Raw genomic sequence first — 23163 nt, forward strand, 5'->3', positions numbered from 1 at the left:
AAAACTTTATGCTCGCATAGTTGCCAGGTCCTGAAATACTAAGTCAGTCCTGATTTTCTCCACCTGTCAATGACATGCTGTGTTTCAGAGCCAACAGCTGATGAGTTGCGAAGGCTTATGATGCTGCATGGAGGCCAGTATCATATGTACTATTCGAGATCCAAAACCACTCACATTATTGCCACTAACCTTCCAAATTCAAAAATCAAAGAACTGAAGGAAGAAAAGGTGGTTCGGCCCAATTGGATTACAGACAGGTTAGTAAAAATATGATAATTCTTGTAATTCCCATTATTTTTTGATGCAGGGAAACAGCGCTAAGTGCAGTAAACCACTGAGGCGTCAGATCCCCCTCCAGGAGGTTGACTCACAGCAGATTTATGTTTTGGTGCAGGGAAACTCCGACCTAAGTTTATGTGAGCTGCCAACTGGGTAATAGTATTGATTTATACTAAATGTCAAGATTTGATGTATAGCCTTTTTGTAACGGTGGAGAAATAGAAGTGCAGCATGTATTTGTTACTGTTTTTTTCAAAAAATACTTTATTCATAAAATTTGTAAAAGTCCATAACAAAACATTTTGACTTGAAAATTACAGAAAGTGCAATAAAATTCAGCTTGTCTCCATACACAGCATGTTCCACTCTTAAGTCCCTCAATCCAATTGGTAATACTCTTGATATTTACATTCCATGTCAGGCATCCAGATAAAACATCTGTAAATTGTAGCATTTACAACTACTTGTGCTGTACAAAAAAAAATGTTGAGCTGAGGAGAAACTTCACTCCAAGGGATGTGAATGTTTGGAATACTCTAGCCCCGGATCCTCAATCATATATTCAAGGCTGAGATTGATAGATCGTTGGACTCAGGGGGATTGGGTGGGGACGTGAAGTTGAGGATCAGCAATAATCTTATTAAATGATGGAGCAGGCGCAAGGGCTATTGCTCCTATCTCATATGTTATATCTTACGACTGCAAGAGTAATTTTTAATTGGTTAGTTGGGGTCCCTTGTATTTAATGTGTTCATTGTTGCTGAGGGAATATTTTGGTATGTTAATAAAACACTAGCTATTTATACTTTCAAACTTCCATTTCACTCTAGTTTTATATTTGTCTAACTGAGGGATATCAGTGCTGGGGAATGGAAACTTTTTCCCATTTTGATGTATAGTTTCTCAACCTTGTACTGTTTTTAACCAGACCAATTTTATTTAGGTAAATATTCTTCTTCAAGAACTTTTCATTCGTCTGTGTAATAGTTTGCCAATGAGAGAATATATGCATTTGAAGTTTATCAATGTTTGCTGTTCTTTTCAGAGCTGTGTTGTTGGAGATAATATGTTAACACACATTTTGATTCTTCTGTTTGCTTTGCAGTATAAAAGCTGGATACCTCCTCTCTTACATTCCCTATCAGCTCTATACCAAGCAGTCAAGTGTCCAAAAAGGATTGAACTTCACTGTGAGCAAACCTGAAGAACCTACACCAGGCCCGAGCAATATTTATAAACTTAGTAGAAACGTGTAAGTTCAGTGACACTAATATTTTAAATAATGATTTAATGTTTTCTTCTTTACCCTGGAATTCTCATTTTGTTGCCTCAAACATTAAGACTGAAGATATATTGGCGGGGGTTATATTAGCTCAGAGTTGAAGACAAGATGAAAGTTAATGTTGATCGTTTTTCAGAAGGATGTCAGGTGATTCTAGGATGGGGTTCTGGTTGATTCAGCACGTCTGCTAAATGCAAAACCAGTTGCAGTTTGCTATACTAAATCAGTTGTTTCATGCTCTGTATATCCAGTTTTAAATTAAGTTTAATCCACTTAATCTATTGAAATGGTTGGCTCAGTTATATCAAACTGAGTCTCAATATGTAACCTACAAGTTGTTTTTTGTATTGCAACAAGCAATAGAAACAGAAGTAATTAAAGATTGTTCTTACTCCCACCAACCCCAAGGCTGCTGTGTGATCCAAATATAATTTAATCTGACACTTGTTTTGTGTATGTCTTATATTTATTCTCAGGAGGTGGGAGATGTTGGCAAGACCACAATTATTTCACAACCCTAGTAACCCTGAGGGAGTGGTGGTCCTTCTTGCACTACTAAAACTGATCTAGTGATAGTACTGCCACAGTGGTATTAGACAGGGTGTTTAAGGATATTGGAGGAATGGTAATTTATGCCTTAGCCAAGAAGGCAGGAGAGCTTGGAGCTGACATGATATTTCTGCTCTTGTCTGTCTGTAGCAGTCACATGGGTGAGAAGTGCTATTAAACTAACTTGGTGAGTTGTACATGTTACAGGTATTGTGCACCAGTGATAGATATTGAGTCCAGTGGCAGAGGCACTGATCATGCAAGCTGCCCTGTCCTAGATGGTGTCAAGGCTCTTGAGTTCAGTTGTTTTTGAACTGTTCCAAGTGCAGATATTTCATCATACTGTTGATGAGCCTTTTAAATGGTGGGTGGACTTTGAACGGGTCATGAGATGAACCACTCACTGCAAAGTACCCAGCTTCTGTCCTATTCTTGTATCCATGGTGTTGACATGACTGGCCTAGTAGTTGGTCTAGATGTGATTTCAGGATGAGGGCAGGGAGGAGCATTGCAGGAAGTTTAACCAGGTGGGCTAGTGGAAGGAAAAGACAGCTGATTGGATGGTCCCGACCTTGGTGACAAAGAATTCCGTGAGCTCCTCACACTTAATGTTGGAGGTGAGGGTGGAGGGAACAAGGGAAAGGGGTTTGAGAATACAGTTTGCAGTAGAGAAAATAAGCTGTGGGCTACCTTTGCATTACAGGATAATTCTGGAATAGTGAGCAGTTTTAGCAGATGAGAGCAGTGCCTGATAGAGTTTTAAGCGGTCCAACAGCCAGATCTGGATGAAATTAAATCTGATTTGAAAATAAAGCAGAAATAAAGTTGTCAGCTGTAGCTCAGTTAGTAGCACTCTCGCCTCTGTATCAGAAGATGTGGGTTCAAACCCCTCCCTAACCCTTGATCAGTAAGGGGTGTGCGAGGAGACTATGCCTGAGTGAAATGGAGATCGAGTGAGTAGCAAATTAGGTTCACGTGCTAAGTTCTGGTATGTCTTTTTCAGGTTTAAATATAGGGCCGGAACCTCCGAGCTCCTCAGCATTGGATTGGGGGGTACCCCAAAGATACGCTGAGGAATCCCTCTCAGAGGTTCCCAGCTAAGGGTTTGCACGGCAATTGCCCAGCAGTGCGCACTTCCTCTGACATTTGGCCTGCTCTGGAAACCATCTGAAAATGCGGTTTAAATCGCAAACTTTGGATGGTTTCACCAGGGTTACACCAATAGTTAATCAGAACAAGTTAGAAGAATTAAAACCTCTTCTAACTTCTGGATAACTATCGTAAACATCCAGACAGACCCTCGCTCTCTCCCCCCCCCTCCAATACCCCCAACCGGGACTCCGGCCCCTCCGCCCTCCTTAAATGGAGAATGACTGTAGAATTCGGAGGTGCAGAGGGACCTAGGTGTTCTAGTGCACGAGCCACAAAAAGTTAGTATGCAGGTACAGCAAGTAATTAAGGTTAATGGAATGCTATCCTTTATTATGAGAGGAATTAAACATAAAAGTTACAGATGTTATGCTTCAGTTACACAGGGCGTTGGTGAGATCACATCTCGAACACTGTGTAGTTTTGGTCTCATTTAAAGAAGGGCGTAAATGCATTGGAGGCGGTTGAGAGGAGGGTTTATTTGATAGCTGAAATGAGCAGGTTGTCTTATGAGGAAAGGTTGAACAGACTGGGCTTGTTTCCACTGGAGATTAGAAGAATGAGGGGTGACTTGATTGAAATATATAAGATCCTGAATGGTATTGATAAGGTGGATGTGAAAAGGATGTTTCCTCTTGTGGGTGAATCCAGAACTAGGGGGCACTGTTTTATAATTAGGACAGAGGTAAGAAATTGTTTTCTGAGGGTCATGTGACTTTGGAACTCTGCCTCAGGAGGCGGGGTCACTGAATATTTTAAGGCGGAGGTAGATAAATTCTTTTAGGCAAGGGAATCAAAGATTATCGGGGAGAGGGTAGATGGGAATGTGGGGTTCAAAACACAAATAGATCAGCCATGATCTTATTGAAAGGTGGAGCAGGCTTGAGGGACCAAATGGCCAACTTCTGCTCCTATTTTGTATGTTCGTAAAAATCGGGGCTGGCACTCCAGCCCTGAAGGAATGCTGCAGTGTCAGAAGTGTCATCTTTCGAAAGATACATTAAGCCAAGGTGTCTCAGGTGGATCTTGCAGTTCCCATGGCACTATTTTGAAGAGGAACAGTGGAGTTAACCTCCAACGTCCTGGCCAATTTTTATTTCTCAATCAACATCAGAAAAATGGATTATATGGTCATTATCACATTACTGTCTGTGGGAGCTTGTTGTGCAGAAATTGACTGTCCCACATTACAACAGTGACTGCATTTCAAAATTACTTAATTGGCTGTAAACTACTTTGGAACGTCTCGTGGTCATGAAAGGTGCTGTATAAATGCAAGTCTTTTTAGAAGTAGCTGTTAAAGTACAATGAGCCAAGCAGCTATAAAAAAAACCTGTCAATGGAAAATATAAAGGGCAAAAGAGAGTTTCTTTCAAGCTTTCGCTGTACAAAGATGTTGGCCTCATTAGCATTATCACAGTTTGTTAAGTAACTCAATTTATTTCTTCCCAAATTAATTTTGTTTTTCCTTTCATATGCAGATTTCTAATTTTTTTTATTTATCTAATAATTGTCAGCTTTCTAATGAATATCAAATATGACTGACAAATGTGTTACTTCGGTACTTATTTACACCTGTGAAATACCTTAGCAATAAGGAGTTGCAGGTGTTGTATTTCTTAAGGATGGTTATGAACAAGAGCCGTGGTATCCATGATTTTGTGGCCATGGGAACCACTGCAGAACTTATCTGCAACAGTGGAATTTTTTGTCCTTTTTTTTGGTGTTCTAAAAAGTGGAGGGAACAACTGGTAGGATGAAAAGTACTTTTCCTTTGGTCAGTAAAGTTTGAACTTGCCAGTGGAATATGAAGTAAAGGTCTTTTACATCTTGATGATTGGTGCAGAAGCCAAAGCAAAAATGCAGATTTTATGTATCAATTAAGCTGCAGTCTGTCTGCTACCACTTTTCTACCCCTGATCCCATTGTTGCTACTCCTGTAACTTGGAAAACTTGTTAACTGTCCCTGCTGCTCACTATTCCCAGTGTTTGCTTCTGTTTCTGCTATGCCGCTCTCCTCATGCAATACAATGAATTTATAGTTCAAGTGCCACTCTCTAAACTTATGTTCTTAACCTTAGAAGAAACTGTTGTATATTTCCAGTATTTTCTGTTGTTGCTCTTTATGTAGCCTTGGTCTATCCCATGCACCCAATATGTGACGTTCATTTTGCAGAGAGTGCATTGTTCTGCGTAATGAAAGGTAAAAGTTATGATTTCTGGTGCTTTCTTCTAGAAAGAGCATCACCAACAACCATGACAATGCCAAATACAAGGAGAAAGCAAACCAGACTAACAATGGAATGAATGGATGGGACAAAAACAATGAAGGTTTTGAGCTTATGGAATTGGAGCATGCTTTTCCGAATATAAATCATAATGGAGTTCATAGCTGTAGAGACCACTTTTCTCTTTATAAAAGGAATGAGCCCAATTCTTATAGTGCCTTAAAAACACAGGATTATTTAAAACATTGTAGTGAAACTTTGTGGGAAAAGGAATTCGGAACTCCTGAAATTCTGGAAGAAGAAAATGATGACTGTGAAATGCATTTCAGAAACTGTGAGAAGCAGTTGGCAGAAGGCAGTACTTTGCTGCCTGATTGCACTAGGACTGCTACAGCATCTTCATTAAATGAGTGCTTTAAAATAAATGGGGCTAACCACCCTACAGTTCAAGGGATTTCAAAAATGAAAAGTAGTTCAGAGCCTTCACCCAACAAGGCATCTTCCCACTGGTCTTCAAAGCCTGCTGACCCAAGTTTTATATCTGAATTTTATGCCCATTCAAGACTGCATCACATTGCAACGTGGAAGTGTGAATTTACAGAATATGTGAACAGACTTCAAAGACAAAGTAATGGTGTTTATCCAGGCAGAGAGAAACTGAAAAGGATTAAAATGAGCAAGTTTCAAAGAAATCCTGTTGATACCAGCCATTCCGGTAAGATTCTAATAACTTGTTTCAAAAGCATGCTGATCTTTATCTAACTATGCAGCCACCTTAGAGAATGCATACATTTTAAACAATATTGAACAGGTAATAAGCTAACTTCAATGATTCTATCCTCAAAAGCAGAGTATATCAGGGATTCATCTGTATCCCTGACTTGTATTACGTTCAAGTAAGGCTCCTCGTTGGAACACGAACCACTGAAGTTGTCATTTTGTGCTTACAAACATCGTTCTTTATATAATTGAATTTCACTTTTTAATAAATACGGTAGTTGGAAGATTTACAAAGTCATCATCTATTTCACACATTTGAAGTAAAAGTTCACTTGAATGAAAGATGAGTTTTTAACAATGCACTTGTTCATAGTAGTTTGGAACTTACCCACGCTCCATTGCTGGCAGGTCCTACTTAAAGTCTTAGGCATAGAAATTCAGGCAAGCTCATTTTTGGGCATACCCGGGGTACAGAGTGTGATCCCTGCACCTGAATGGCACTCTAGATATTGGACATCATTTCCATGAAGCAGACACACTGTAAGGCATCGCTAAAGATTGAGGTGGTGCAATGCTAACAGCGACCCTCAGGTAGGTGAGGAAGGAGGGACCACTGTGTGGGGGTGATCATTAGTTAGATTGGGGGATGGGGAGAGGGGCTGATCAGTAGCCAGGTACGGGTGTGATTTGTTAACAGAGGGGAAGAGAGTAGTTGACTGGAGCAGCAGTAGCTGGCATTTATTTAATGTGGGGTCGGAAGGAGCACTGGCTCCAAGTTCAAGTAAGTATACTTGTAATACTTACCTTGTTGGTTGCAACTTTACAGCCACTCTTTTTAAGGGACCCTCCCCCAACCCCGATAACAACAACTTAAATCGCACCTTTGATGTAATGAAGCACCCCAAGGTATTTAACAGAAGTATTATAAAACAAAATATGACTTCAAGCCACATAAGGAGATATTAGATCAGATCACCAAAAGTTTGATCAATGAGGTAGATTTTAAGGAATGCCTTAAAAAAGGATGACAACTTAAAGAGACGGAGAGGTATAGGGAGAGTATTCCAGAGCTTTGGGGCCTAGGCAACTAAAGGCATAACCATCAATGGTGGAGCAGTTAAAATTGAAGATGGACAAGAGGCCAGAATTTGATGAGCCTGGGTTTCTTGGAGGGTTATGGGGCTGGAGAAGGCTACAGAGGTAGGAAGGGACAAGATCATGGAGGGATTTGAAAGCAATGACAAGAATTTTAAAACCAAGATATTGCTTGATCGGAAGCCATTGTAGATCAGGGAGCACAGGGGAATAGGGGAATGGACGAGTTAAGAACAGGCAGTAGAGGTTTGGATGACCTCAAGTTTACAGATGGTAGGATTAGGGAGACCAGCCAGGAGTGCGTTGGAATAGGGAAGCCTAGAGGTAACAAAGCATGAATGAGGGTTTAAGCAGCAGATGATCTGAGACATTGGTGAAGTTGGGCCATGTTATAGAGGTGGAAATAGGTGCTTTTAGTGATGGCATGATTGAAGTTGGAAGCTCGTGTCAAGATCATATGAGACAAGAAGGTTGCGAACAGAGTGGCTTAATCTCAGGCTGTTACCAGGAAGAGGGATGAAGTTGGTAGCTGGGGAATGATGTTTGGAACGGGGCCTGAAAACAATGACTTCAGCCTTCCCAATATTTAATTGAAGGAAATTTCTGCTCACCCAGTACTGGATGTTGGATAAGCAGTCTGATCATTTAGCAGCAATGGAGGAGTTGAGAGAGGTGGCCGTGAAGTAAAGCTGGGTGTCAGTGTGCATGTCAAAACTTGTGCCTTCGAATGATGAATCAGAGGGGTAGCATATAGATGAGAAATAGTAGGGAGCCAAGGATCAATCCATGGGGGGCACCAGGAGAAACATGTGGGAGGAAGGAAATGAAGCCATTCCAAGTGAACCTCTGGGTACATTTAGATAGATAAGAATGGAAGCAATTGAGAGCAGACCACGCATCTGGAAGACAGTGGAAAAGAATTGGAGGAGGATGGTGTAGTCAACCGTGTCAAAGGCTGCAGAAAGGTCAAAAGGGACGAGGAAGGAAAGTGTCACAGTCACATGGATTATTATTTCTGACCTTGAAAAGAGTTTTTTCAGTACTGTGGCAGGGGCAGAGACCTGTTTGGAGGGATTCAGAAATGGAGTTCTGGGAAAAATAGGAGTGGATTTTTTAAAAATTTATTCATTCATGGGATGTGGGCTTCGCTGGCCGGCCCAGCATTTATTGCCCTTCCCTAGTTGCCCATGAGAAGGTAGTGGTGAGCTGCCTTCTTGAACAGCTGCAGTCTGTGTGGTGTAGATACACCCACAGTACTGTTAGGAAGGGACTTCCAGGATTTTGACCTAGTGACAGTGAAAGAACAGCAATATATTTCCAAGTCAAGATAGCAAGTGACTTGGAGGGGAACTTCCAGGTGGTGGTATTCCCATCTATCTGCTGCCCTTGTCCTTCTAGATGGTAGTGGTCGTGGGTTTGGAAGGTGATGTCTAAGAAGCCTTGGTGAATTCCTGCAGTGCATCTTGTAGATAGAACACACTGCTGTTACTGTGCGTCGGTGGTGGAGAGAGTGAATGTTTGTGAATCAAGCAGGCTGCTTTTCCCCGAACGGTGTCAAGCTTCTTGAGTGTTGTGGGAGCTGCGCTCATCCAAGCAAGTGAGCAGTATTCCAACAAACTCCTGACTTGTGCCTTGTAGATGGTGGACAGGCTTTGGGGAGCCAGGGGGTGAGTTACTCATCACAGGAATCCTAGTCTCTGACCTGCTCTTGTAGCCAAAGTATTTATATGGCTAGTCCAGCTCAGTTTCTGGTCAATGGTAACCCCCCACCCTGCCCAGGATGTTGATAGTGGGGGATTCAGTGATGGTAATGCCACTGAACATCAGGGGGTGATGATTGGGTTCTCTCTTTTTGGAGATGGCCATTGCCTGACACTTGTCTGGCACGAATGTTACTTGCCACTTGTCAGCCCAAGCCTGGATATTGTCCAGGTCTTGCTACATTTGGATATGGACTGCTTCAGTATCTGAGTCGCCGTGAATGGTGCTGAACATTGCGCAATCGTCAGCGAAAACCCCCACTTCTGACCTTATGATAGAAGGAAGGTCATTGATAAAGCAGCTAAAGATGGTTGGGCCTAGGACACTACCCTGAGGAACTCCTGCAGTGATGTCCTGGAGCTGAGATTACTGACCTCCAACAACCACAAACATCTTCCTTTGTGCTAGGTATGACTCCAATCAGCAGAGAGTTTTCCCCCTGATCCCCATTGACTTGGGTTTTGCTCAGGCTCCTTGATGCCATACTCGTTCAAATGTAGCCTTGATGTCAAGGGCAGTCACTCTCACCTCACCTCGGGAGTTCAACTCTTTTGTCCATGTTTGAACCAAGGCTGTAATGAGGTCAGGAGCTGAGTGGCCCTGGTGGAACCCAAACTGAGCGTCAGTGAGCAGGCTATTGATAAGCAAGTGCCGCTTGATAGCACTATCGATGACCCCTTCCATTACTTTACTGATGATGGAGAGTAGACTGATGGGACGGTAATTGGCCGGTTTGGATTTGTCCTGCTTTTTGTGTACAGGACATTCCTGGGCAATTTTCCACATTGCTGGGTAGATGCCAGTGCTGTAGATGAAACAGCTTGGCTAGGGGCGTGGCAATTTCTGGAGCACAAGTCTTCAGTACTATTGCTGGAATATTGTCACGGCCCATAGCCTTTACAGTATCCAGTGCCTTCAGCTGTTTCTTCATATCACATGGAGTGAATCGAATTGGCTGAAGACTGGCATCTGAGTTGCTGGGGACCTCCGGAGGAGGCCAGGATGGATCATTAACTTGGCAGTTCTGGCTGAAGATTGTAGCAAATGCTTCAGCCTTATCTTTTGCACTGTAGTGCTGGGCACCCCCATCATTGAGGATGGGGATATTTGTGGCGCTGCCTCCTCCAGTACGTTGTTTAATTGTCCACCACCACTCACAACTGGATGTGGGAGGACTGCGGAGCTTAGGTCTGATCCGTTGGTTGTGGGATCGCTTAGTTCTGTCTATCACTTGCTGCTTATGCTGTTCCGCATGCAAGTTGTCCTGTGCCTTTGTTGTCTGATTTTTAGATATGCCTGGTGCTGCTCCTGGCATGCCCTCCTGCACCCTTCATTGAGCCAGGGTTGTTCCCCTGGCTTGATGGTAATGTTAGGTGGGAGGTATGCCGGCCCATGAGGTTACAGATTGTGTTTGAGTACAGTTCTGCTGCTGCTGATAGCCCACAGCGCCTCATGGATGCCCAGCCTTGAGTTGCTAGATGTGTTCGAAATCTATCCCATTTAGCATGGTGGTAGTGCCGCAAAACACGATGGAGGGTATCCTCGATGGGAAGGTGGGATTTAGTCTCCACAACGACTGTGCGGTGGTCACTCTTGCCGATACTGTCATAGGCAGGTGCATCTGTGGCAGGCAGGTTGGTGCAGATGAGGCCAAGCGTGTTTCTCCCTCTTGTTGGTTCCTTCACCAACTGCCACAGACCCAGTCTAGCAGCTATGTCATTTAGGATTCGGCCAGCTCGGTCAGTCGTGGTGCTACTGAGCCACCCTTGGTGATGGGCGTTGAAGTCCCCCACCCAGAGTACATTCTGCACCCTTGCCATCCTCAGTGCTTCCTCCAAGTGATGCTCAATATAGAGGAGCACTGATTCATCAGCTGAGGGAGAGCGGTATGGGGCAATCAACAGGAGGTTTCCTTGGCCGTGTTTGACCTAAATCCATGAGACTTCATGGGGTCCGGAGTCGATGTTGAGGACACCCGAGGCAATTCCCTCCCAACCGTCTACCATTGTGCCACCATCTCTGCTAGGTCTGTCCTGAAGGTGGTGTCAGGGACATTATCTGTAAGATATGATTCTGTGAGGATGACTATGTCAGGCTGTTGCTTGACTAGTCTATGAGACAGCTCTCCCAATTTTGGCACTAGCCCCCAGATGTTAGTAAGGAGGACTTTGCAGGTTCGACAGGGCAGAGATTGCCATTGTCGTTTCTGGTACCTAGGTCAATGCCAGTGGTCTGTCGGGTTTCATTCCTTTTTTGTGATCTTGCCGCGGTTTGATAGGGGATTTAAGAGTCAACCACATTGTGGGTCTGGAGTCACATGTAGACCAGGTAAGGACAGCAGATTTCCTTCCCTAAAGGATATTAGTGAACCAGATGGGTTTTTACAACAACCGACAATGGTTTCATGGTCAACATTAGACTTTTAATTCTAGATTTTTTTTATTGAATTCAAATTCTACCATCTGCCATGGCAGGATGCGAACCACGGTCCCCAGAGCATTACCCTGGGTCTCTGGATTACTAGTCTAGCAACAATACCACTACACCACCACGGGAGGCACTCAAGGACTTTGGAGAGGGAACAGCAGGTTGGATAGGACGGTAGTTTGCAAGGGAGGTGAGATCAAGGTTTTTTTGAGGAGAGGGGTGATAATGGCTGTTTTAAAGGAGAGAGGGGAACCACCTGTAGAGAGAAAACTTTACAATATTGGCTAACATGGGGCTAGGAGGGGAAGTTGGGTGAACAGCAATTTAGTGAGAATAAGATCAAGGGAACATATAGACCTGGTTTTCCCGAGTGCAACTGATGCTTTTGTCAGCTATCTTAGGGCAAACCAATCTTGTAGTGCCGGTGTCATATCCCCTTATTTGCATCTACAAAGGGACTAATGGAATTCCCATTGACCAAAAACTTAACTGGACCAGTCATATGAATACTGTGACTACAAGAGCAGGTCAAAGACTGGGAACTCTGTGGCTAGTAACTCACCTCCTGACTCCACAAAGCCTATCCACCATCAACAAGGCACAAATCAGGAATGTGACGGAATACTCCCCATTTCCCTGGATGAGAGCAGCTCCAACATCACTCAAGTAACTCAGCACCATCCAGGGCAAAGCAGCCCACTTGATTGGCACCCATTGATCAATTTAAACATTCACCCCCTCCATCACCATTGCACAGTAGCAGCAGCATGTAGAATCTACAAGATGCACTACGTCAACTCACCAAGTTCCTTCAAAAGCGCCTTCCAAATCCATGACCTCTACCACCTAGAAGGCCGAGCAAGGGCAGCAGAATCATGGGAAGACTACCACCTGCAGGCCACCCACCACTCTGACTTGGGAATGCATCACCTTTCCTTCACTGTTTCTGAGTCAGAAACCTGGAACTCCATTCCTAGCCACTGTGGATGTACCTATAGCACAGGAACTGAAGCAACTTGAGAATGAGGCTCAATACCACCACCTCAAGGTGTTACGGATGGGCAATAAATCCTGGCCTTGTCAGCGACGCCCACATCCCAGGAATAAGTTTTTAAAATGCCTGTTTCAGGCATGGACGCTGGAGGCAAATATTTGGCCTTTACCGATATGACAGGTGGACATACCCTGCTCACAATGACCATGCAATTGCTGTCTGCCCTACTGAAGGACTAGGAAGTCATTTAGTGTGTAAATGCTTACTCCATGTTCACAGTTTTTTTCTCTTGCAGGCACTGCAAGTGCTGTAGATCCACCAAAACAACAGAACTGTATAATGCACGTCGATATGGACTGCTTCTTTGTATCAGTGGGCATTCGTGATCATCCAGAACTAAAAGGTTTGTAAACATCAAACTATTGTTATCAGTGGTTCAACTGACAAGTTACCATGTAGATTGTGTTGTATAAACTGAGCATGGGAGAGTAATCTCACTGGGGTTTGTGTGGAGTTTCAAGAGCACATTATTTGTCAGCTTGAGAGAATAAACTTTGCAAAATGCTGTCTAGATTTATTGTCCTATCCACTGTTCTTGACCTGTGGTAGCCATTGGTTTCAAGTTGTAACACCTTAATGGTTCAATCTTAATTGAAATATTTCTGCCTGTGATAAGTGTTTCTAAATTTACCTAAAAAAAACAAATCAACCCATACCATCTATGCTGCAGAGAATCTTTCAACCTTTTCCCTTGCAGTCCAACAAGATGGGCTGTGTCTACACTGACACTTTCATAGTGATAAGGGCACCAGATTTGAAGATTTCAACATGTACTCATTAATATCTCAGCTATATTTCTGCAATAGGAATGGGATGAGATGTTTGGGCAGTGATTTTCTCAGAAGTGATTGTGGCAAGAGGGAATGGTGCAGGCTGAAATTAAGACGTAAGCAGAGCCAAGTTCTAGGATGAAGTGGGCACAGCATTTTTCTTCAGGAATGTTCAGGATAAGGCTGAGATGTGGTTGAGTCTGGACCCTAGATCAATATTGGGCTGTTTGTAACGGTGTTTATTTGGTCTAGGATCCAGCACTAAGTGTAAGGTCAAATACAGTCCCTGAGTGACAATAATAGTGTTACCAGTGTTGTTACTGGAATGGGAAAGGTTAATTAAACAACTGTTAGTAAGATTAATAGGTATGTGCTTGCCAGAGATTAAGCAATTCGTAAAAAAGTAATAATTTGTTGTGTCTTGAGAGGGCTTTTAAAGGAAGGCAGGGAGATTGGGAGACGAGTTTGGAGATGTTGTTTCAAAGAGCTGGGATGAGATAATTGAAGGCTCTACCATAATTGGTCGAGTAGAGGGAGAAGGATAATGCACTGGTTGTTAATCAGAGGAGTGGAAGGCAAAAGAGAATCACACTGCTGAAGGAAATTAGAGATTGGATGATTTAGGAATATGGAGGGATTTGCAAATAAGGAAGTAATTCTATGTGCTGGAATAAGTGTAGATTGGTGAGGAAAGAGTGATGGGTGAGTCAAGCTCTTTGGGGTTAGTATGGAAGAGATATGATGGCAAAGTGTTCAATGGTTTACAGTTCATAGAAGCTAGGGGGTAGCAAGGGCAATGCCAGGGAAATAGAGTTTATTGGTGACAAAAGTGTTTTGCCAGCAGTGGAGATGGGATGGGAGTTAGAAACTTGTTGTGAAGATGAAAAGTAAGCAATGGATAGGCTGTGGGTTTTGATCATTTCAGCAGCAGACGGTCATGACTCACTTAGTTGATACTCAGACCTAGGACCGTGACAGAAGAGGTTTCCTGGAGAAACAAATTGAGTAGGCTGACAGTCAGGGAAGGGTATTCCCTGAAAGAAAAAGCAAACTTAGGTAGTAAAAGACAGAGATGAGCAGGAGAGAGAGAATGGAGTAGGACCGGGAGATGACTGAAAAAAGCTAGAGGAAGTAGCTCATAAATGGACAAGAAAAATCTTAAATTATGTAGACATAGTGATTTAAGACCAAGATAGATAGGTTGTTGATTGGTATGGAGATCAACGGTTATGGGGAGAAGGCGGGAGAATGGGGTTGAGAAACTTATCAGGCATGATTGAATGGCAGAGCAGACTTGATGGGCCGAATGGCCTAATTTCTGCTCCTAGGTCTTATGATCTTATCTTAGACATAACAAGGAAGTCTCTGGAGTAAGGGATCGATGAGCACAGGTAACCAGCCCAAGTAGTTAATATGAAATCAGTGAGAAGTGTTGGAGAAGTCAAAATTCTGCAAGAGAGTTCAAAAGAGAACAGGGTTAGCCAAGAGGATAAACAGGACCATAATTTGAGATCCCGGAAGTTCCTTACTTGTGTGGAAGTTTGCAGAAGTCCTGAATCTGAGAGAAAGATCAGCAGCAAGGTGGTTAGAAAGCGTAAATTGTATATCAATTGTGGGTAGCTATAGGAAGGTGTAGGCCATTAATTGGGGTGTTACTTGAACATATATAAAGAGATGCCTGCTGATGTTGGGGTGAGGGTTGCATTAAGAGATATATACTTGTAATGTTTCACTCTGAATAAATCTGAACTGAATAAAGATTGGCTCTGGTTTTACCCTTCACCATCTGGCTATCAGAAGTTTAACAGAGAGGACTGTGAGGAGGGAAAAGAAAGACTTGCATTTATGTAGTGTCCTTCGACCTCATAATGTTCCATACTGCTTTACACCCAGTGAAACATATATAAAGGGTAGTCACTGTTTTAATGTAGAAAATGGAATGGAGAATCTGTAAGCAGTTGAGCAAACAAGGGTAACAGTTTCAGTAGAACCTGAGCAAGCAGCTGCCAAGTGAAGATTGAACAGTAGTGGGTCACTAACCAATTTAATACCGCAAAATGGATATGAAGAAAATTTAGCAGCAGAAATAACCTGGTTAGCTGCCTTCAGGTCTTAACATTGATGAATTACAGGAGTACTTGGAGGAGGGTTGCTGGATCAAGTTGGTGGTCCAACTTGTAACGCTGATCCAAACTGTAAATTTTGTTAACAGGTCAGGTTTTCATGGTGCAATATTGTAATGGGTCTTACTTACTGGATAACTTGTTTGTTTCAAACCTGAGGATGTTGGATTGAAGCATTGGATCATGAAGAAAAGGAGACCCAAAGAAGATGTAGAGTGCTGACCTTTTTCAGAGGCAGATGCTGTTTTCAATGGCTATAAGCCCTCAATGCACAATGCAAGTTGGACCAATAAGTAGAATTGTACAAAATTACTTGTGGCAGTAACAATGTGATTCAAAAGGAAGCATACAGAAATGTTGAATTTACTTATTATGATTCAATCCCATTGTTCAGGACAGATGTCAGCGATTTCTACTTTGGTTTGTGCTGTTAAGAGCCATCTGATGGAATTTTTATTTGAAAAGTAGTTAGTATAATACACTTTAGAGCTAGTTAGAAATTTTTATTTGAAAGTACGTAAAGTTGTGGGTGATAATGTTCATAGTTTATTACAAACAGATGCAGTTTGGCAAAAACCACTGTTCAAGCAGACGTTTTTGGGACTGGAGGTTCTATGTGTACCCATTTTATATTCCAAGTTAATTCCAATAATTGACCTTCCTTGTGTACTTTGCCTTTCTCTCATCCCCACCCAAGATGAAAAAAGATGAATTTAGCTTTATGTGAAGCACAGAAAAATGTGAAATCAAATTTTTCATTTTCTGCTTCGTAGGAAAACCTGTAGCCGTTACTCATAACAGAGGTCATGGTCGCATGCCGATTCGACCAAGCACTAACCCACAGTTTGAAATGCAGTATTACCAAAAGAAGTTGAAGAAAGGCAAGACAGGTAAGAATTTATCATTGTCGTAATTTGTATTCGTCTTCAGTTAATGCAAAAGTACGTAGTTTTCTGTTGGTGTACATATCAGATTTTGGGATTTTTGATTGTGTTTTTTGTGGAATGAACTTTGGGATTTAGTTATGTTTTAAGGGTTAATTTCTAAAGCAAAGTGTGTTTGCAAGTTTCTTTTAAAAGTGCTGGATTTTTTGACTGAGGTACAACTGAGTTTTTAACGGCATATTAACTTCATAGATATTGCTGCACTCTTGTGGCCCTGAAAAGCTAATATTTGTAGAATGACAAATTTTTCCATTATTTAAAAAATGCATTTTTTAAAAGTTCATATTGATATTTTAGTTTCTATCTAAATCCCATCATAATCATCTAGAGCTGGACATTAAAGTTGTTCCCTCAAAGACCCAAAGAAAATAAACCATTCACTAGCACATCTCTTTAATCGATGAACAGCTCTCACCCATTTGGAGAAATGTTTACATATACCCACTGGACGCTAAATGGACAGTAGGAAATCCACTGCCGGTTTTACAACACGCTTGTTTATTTTTTTGTCAATGAAAATAAGACTCAGTCTGGTTGGATAATGGGTGTAAGATCCACTCACCCGTTGCTTACCTGCCGGTGAAAGTTAAGTACCATCCTGTTGTGCTGTGAACATCCTGGTGCCAGGCACTCAAAAGGGATTGTTTTGCATGGACGTTCCTTCCCAGTTGTGAACATGGAGATTAAAAATAGAACCACTGACAAGTTTTTAAACAGAACTGTTAAGTTTGCAAGTGCATATAATGATTCATCCACCGAATACCAATTAATGTTTTGTCATTATTGTTCAGACTGATTTCAAGCTGCTATCTTATTGTAGAGAAAACGCCTTGAAAATTATGAGCTTTATCAAAATGTACAGGAATATAAATTACTAGAATCAACTCAGCTAGCCCAGACTAAATATACTTTATCAGTGGATGATTTTACTGATTTTTGAACAGAACAAAGAAATTACTCGGTTAATGAGAAAGGTGCTTACCATGATCTTGTTCGATAACATTAATGGGGTGAGTGGGGGGAGCCCTAATGCCAGTGTGACACTTATTTATTTGCATGACTTCTTTGAATCCTATATGACTTATCTTGGATTTCAATTTTAATATGGGAGAGAGAAATGGATTTAACTAAAATCAGCTGCAAAGTGCTAATTTTGCATCTCATTATTTTCATAGAAGAAAAAAAAGTGCCTGATAAATTGGATGACAGTACCTGGGAGAATCCAAATCCTGCCTGTGTGAATGGTACTAGTGCGGATGTGGTTGCCATGTCAATGGCAGAAATTGCATCCTGTAGCTATGAAGCTAGGTAACTAAAAGCTGTTTGATTTTCAGGATAATTCTAAAAAGTATATAATAATAGATTTGTGCATTTCACTTCATATATGGCCTGGATTTTGAGGAGGTAGCAATGAAACTGGGAATGTGTACTGTCTTTACTCCACTGAAACTGCCACCTTCGGGAGCCCGCACTTGTGCAGAATGACACAGAAATCCAGACTTTGCTGTCAGTGATTCTGCACTCTTCCATATGATGCACTGTGGAGGTCCCCACAGACTGCAATCTCCATTGCAATCATGATCAGATGAAAATCCCCATTTCTACGCTGTTATGGTTGCTGTAAAAACCCTTGAAATTGTTACACTTTTTGACCGAGGTGTAACAAGTTTTTAACGGCATATTAACTTCATAGTTAGCGCTACACTCTTGTAGCCCTGAAAAGCTAATATTTGTAGAATGACAAATTTCTCCATTATTTAAAAAAATAAATTTTTTAAAAGTTTATATTGATATTTTAGTTTCTGTCTGAATTTCATCATTATTTATTTTGCTGTCTGAAAATTTAAATTAAAAATGAAGGGGCTCATTGGTTTTAATATCCTGGATTGCTGTATGTGAATACTTCAATGTGATGAGCTCCTTACCTGTTTGTTGACATCACTGGTGCTGCACTCAAAAACATGTGCCCTTAACTTGGCGGCAGAGTTTAACTACCATTGGGAAAGGGGAAAACCTGCCTCAGAGATTGTTAGTTCTTTGTGGACGACATTCTTCGAGGTTAGTAGCGAGTGATGTTGCTTCATTGCTGACCACAAAATCCTGCCCAATATGTTACCCCTGATTTATTTAAGTCCTGTTTGTTCTTAGAATAGTTACTTTATAAAAGTCCATACTGCTTCAGTAACTATTCAGAGAAATGCCATCTGGTAATGTTAAATCTGGACCTATGTAAGTGGAACCTTGGTGTTCCATTGGGATATCATAAAGATCAAAAACGCCCAGTTAGATAGACTATCAATTGAACTTGGAAAATTGGATATGGTAGCCTGAATATATTCCTCCTTTCAGAATCTTACATTTAATTTTACCAGTTATTATTTTTATTACAAATATGTGTGTAATTGCTTTTATTGTAATTCTATGGCAGACGGACTGGTATTAAGAATGGCATGTTTTTTGGACAAGCAAAGCAACTATGCCCTGATCTTCAGGCTGTCAGCTATAACTTCAAAGCCTACAAAGAAGTGGCATCAATTTTATATGAAACTCTGGCAAGGTATTATAGTTTATTCTTCCATATGAAATTAATAAAAATGTCCATTCTAACAGTGAATTAAATTAGATTGAAGAAATCTAATATAGTTACAGCAAGAAAGAATACATTTGCTCATTTACTACTTCTCTGTAAGTAAATTATATTTAGCTACATTTCTATAAAAGTAGTTATTTCTGTCCCAGATAGCTCATTTTACAGTACTGCACGGATGCTTGCCAACATGTCTACTGTGGATAATTGATCATTTCTTTGAGTCGTCACATCTTCCTAGCTGCCCTTAACTAGAATTTCTAAATCTTAAAGCACAATAGCTATAAGCAATAGCTAAACCTGGACTTACTTATACTATGCTCTTTGCAAACATTAAGAGGCTAATTTGGAGGGGATAAGTACACATGGATTTGCTAAGGCAGGTCATAGTTGGCAAATGTTTTTTGAAGAGGTGATTGGATAGATTGTGAATACAGTAAATGTAGTGTGCATAGAATTTCAGAAACTGTTCCACGAGGGCTAGAAAAGTTCAGGTATCTGGTATGAGGAAATATAACAGAATGGATTGAAAGTGATTAATGAACACAACGAAGAGTAAATGAATTAAAACGTAAAAATAGAAGTAGGCCATTCGGCCCTGCAAGCCAGCTCTGCCATGGCTGACCTGTATCTCAACTCCATTTGCCCACCTTGATTCCATATCCCTTAATACCTTCATGGTACAAAAATCAATCAGCCTCAGTTTAAAATTTTTCAGTTGACCTAGCCTCAACAGCTTTCTGAGAGTAAGAGCTCCAATTTTCCACTACAGTTTGTGTAAAGATGTGCATCGTAACATCACCCCTGAATGGCCAAATTCTAATTTTAAAGTGTGCTTCCTTGTTCGGATTCTCTCACTAGAGGACATGTTTTTTCTTTGTCTATCTTATCAAATCCTTTAATACTCACTCCACATGAAGCAGCTGAAGACACTGGATGCTGCAAAGGCTATGGGCGCTGTCAACATTTCAGCAATAGCACTGAAGACTTGTGCTCCAGAACTTGCCAGCACCCCTAGCCAAGTTTTAGTACAGCTACAACACTGGCATCTACCCAGCTATGTGGAAATTGCCCAGGTATGTCAGGTACACAAAAAGCAGGACAATTCCAACCTAGCCCCATCAGCTTGCTCTCATTGGTAAAGTGATGTAAGGGGTCATCAACAGTGCCATCAAGCAGCACTTGCTTAGCAATAATCTGCCACTCAGTTTGGGTTCCACCAGGGCCACTCAGCTCCTGATCTCATAATGGCTGTGGTTCAAGCATGGACAAAAGAGCTGAACTTCAAGGTGAGGTGAGAGTGACTGCCCTTGACACCAAGGCAGCATTCGATTGAATGTGGCATCAAGGAGCCAGAGCAAAACTGGAGTCAATGGGAATCAGGGGGGAAACACTTCACTAGTTGGAGTCATACATGGCACAAAAGAAGATGGTTGTGGCTGCCGGAGGTCAATCATCTCAGTTCCAGGACATCACTGCAGGAGTTCCTTAGGATAGTGTCCGAGGCCCAACTACAGCTGCTTCATCAATGACCTTCCTTCCACCATAAGGTCAGAAGTGGAGATGTTCGCTAATGACTACCCAATATTCAGCACCATTTCCGACAACTCAAATACTGAAGCAGCCTGTCCAAATGCAGCAATAACCAGGCTTGGGCTGACAAGTGGCAAGTAACATTCGTGCCACACAAGTGCCAGGCAATGACCATCTCCAACAAGGGAGAATCTAACCATTGCCCCTTGACATTCAATGGCATTACCATCACTGAATCCCCCACTATCAACAAGCTGGGGGTTACCATTGACCAGAAACTGAACTGGACTAGGATATAAATACTGTAGCAATAAGAGCAGGTCAGAGGCTAGGTATCCTACGTTGAGTAACTCTCCTCCTGACTCCCCAAAACCTGTCCTCCATCTACAAGAACACCCTCCACTTGCCTGAGCTGTACCAACAACACTCAAAAAGCTCGACACCATCCAGGACAAAGCAACCTGCTTGATTGGCACTCCACCCACAAACATTCACTCCCTCCATCACTGACACACAGGGGCAGCAGTGTGTACCATCTATAAGATGCACTGCAGGAATTCACCAAGGCTCCTTAGACAACAAGTTCCAAATCCACAACTTCTATAATCTAGAAGAACAAGACATGGGAACACCACCACCTGGAAGATCGCCTCCCAGCCACTCACCATCCTGACTTGGAACTATATTGCCGGTCCTTCACTGTTACTGGGTCAAAATCATGAACTGCCTCCCTAAGAGCTCTGTGGGTGTACCTACACCACATGGACTGCCGCGGTTCAAGAAGTCAGCTCACCACCACCTTCTCAAGGGCAGCTAGGGATGGGTAATAAATGCTGGCCTAGCAAGCGATGCCCACACCCCATGAATGAATAAAACAAAAATAATTGTATTTAAAGTTTGATAATGGAGGGACTTTAATCCTGACAAAAGTAGTGTTGAGGCAATTTCTCCACATTAAAGCTTTAGTCAGTGGAATTGCAAGAATCTCATTTCTTGAACTGTGATGAAGGCTAGCTTTATATATCTCTTGTCCATAAGTTCCACGTGTATCTAGCTTGATTCTCTTATCCATGGTTGATCATGCTCCCCACTCTGAATTACCTGAAACTGTTGCACTGTTTTTACAGACAATCTCCTTCTTTCTTTGTATTTCCTCTGGAAGCATCCAAATTTGTCCAAGTATTACTCTAATGATGCATTTAAGTTTCTAGCTATTTCTGCCCTTTGGAATAAGGCACAACCAAAAATCAACTGCCTTACATTTTATAGTTTTGAAATTCGTAATCGCAAATGGCAGCGCATATAGATAGACAATCTCAACACAAGTAGATTTTTTTCTTTGCAAAAGACTTAACTAGAAAATCAGATTTCAAAACTCTGAAGAAAACCCAGAAGCAAATAAATTAGCAAAATATGCAGCAAAAAAGCATGGAGGAAATTGATGTTTTGTGTATGGTAAGAAGTTATTCTGTCATCAGTCTGATCAAGTTCTTAGTCATGGATTTTTTTTCTAGTATAAACTAACATTATGTTACGTTATTGGTCTTTTTGTAAAGCCTTAATTTACATTGGGATTCGACTAATTGGATTTTTAAATGTGGATGGAATAGTTGTAATGTACTACATAATCTTTAGAATATTATTTGTATAAGGTTTATTTCTAGATGGATAAAATTGATGAATCAAGAAGTTTATTGTAAAACTCATTGAACTTTGGCTAAGGCATCAAGAAATCAAGTAGGGAATTCAGAAGAAACTTGTTTATTCACACAGTGGTGAGAATGTGGAACTCTCTACCACAAGGATTAGTTGAGGTGAATAATATAGGTACATTTAAGGGGAGTAGATAAGCATATGAAGGAGAAGAGAATAGAGGCTTGTGTTGATTAGAGTTTGACTCTAATCTAGAGGAAGGAAGAGAGGAGGTATGAGTGGCGCATAAACCACCATCATGAACTTGTCAAACCAAATGATTTGTTTCTGTGTAATTCTATGCAATAGCATCTAGGGAGCATATTAGCACAGTATCAATATGACATTTTTTTCAATCAATGTACAGTATCAATACCTTTAAAGACTATAGTTGTTATAAATCCAAATACGTTCAAAATTTGACTGAAATCAAGGTAAATTTAATCAGCTCATTGTTTCTCACCACCTTCAAATGTAAGTATACAAAGCCTCTTATCCTTTACCTATTGATGACAAATGGAACATGGTTGTTTGCATTTTTACCAGTTGGTGATATTGGGTAGTTATGTGAGGTGGTTACAAGGGGTAAAAGAGTTGAACAGTACTTTGAATGTAACCTTTATAGAAGTGCCATTCAGTTCACTGCTTCTGTTCTTAAATCTGTATGTATTGACCACATTGTGAGAAATCAGTGTAAGGGAATTAAGCGCACACTCACCTTTTATCACCAAATGCCAACATCAAAAACAGAGTAATTACAGCCTTGATACAGGTTTAAGTTCAGTCTGTTCTCCCTCAACAATGCTTTACCTCTTCCCTCAGAAGAAAATTCAACTTGCTCACATTTTGAATGGTCTTTCCAAGTGAAAACTGTCAGTTTGGTACGAAAGTATGGACAATTTTGCACTGGGGGCCTTTGATTTCAAAGAACTGAATGACTACCGCCCAAATTTGTTTCATTTAATACACC

At 41.3% G+C, this 23163-nt stretch overlaps 1 protein-coding gene across 2 annotated transcripts in view; it reads left to right on the top strand.

The window, feature by feature from the left end:
* rev1 (REV1 DNA directed polymerase) overlaps nt 1-23163 on the top strand; it is a 140409-nt gene that overhangs the window by 17103 nt on the left and 100143 nt on the right. For both annotated transcript variants that reach the window (XM_078545666.1, XM_078545667.1), the window contains 7 exons: nt 89-257; nt 1385-1531; nt 5496-6202; nt 12780-12887; nt 16211-16327; nt 17557-17689; nt 18810-18938. In XM_078545666.1, the coding sequence (XP_078401792.1) occupies nt 89-257; nt 1385-1531; nt 5496-6202; nt 12780-12887; nt 16211-16327; nt 17557-17689; nt 18810-18938 (1510 nt within the window). The remainder of the gene's footprint in view (nt 1-88; nt 258-1384; nt 1532-5495; nt 6203-12779; nt 12888-16210; nt 16328-17556; nt 17690-18809; nt 18939-23163) is intronic.

This window comes from Cetorhinus maximus, chromosome 7 (assembly GCF_964194155.1).
Source record: "Cetorhinus maximus chromosome 7, sCetMax3.hap1.1, whole genome shotgun sequence".
Classification (NCBI taxonomy): Eukaryota; Metazoa; Chordata; class Chondrichthyes; order Lamniformes; family Cetorhinidae; genus Cetorhinus; species Cetorhinus maximus.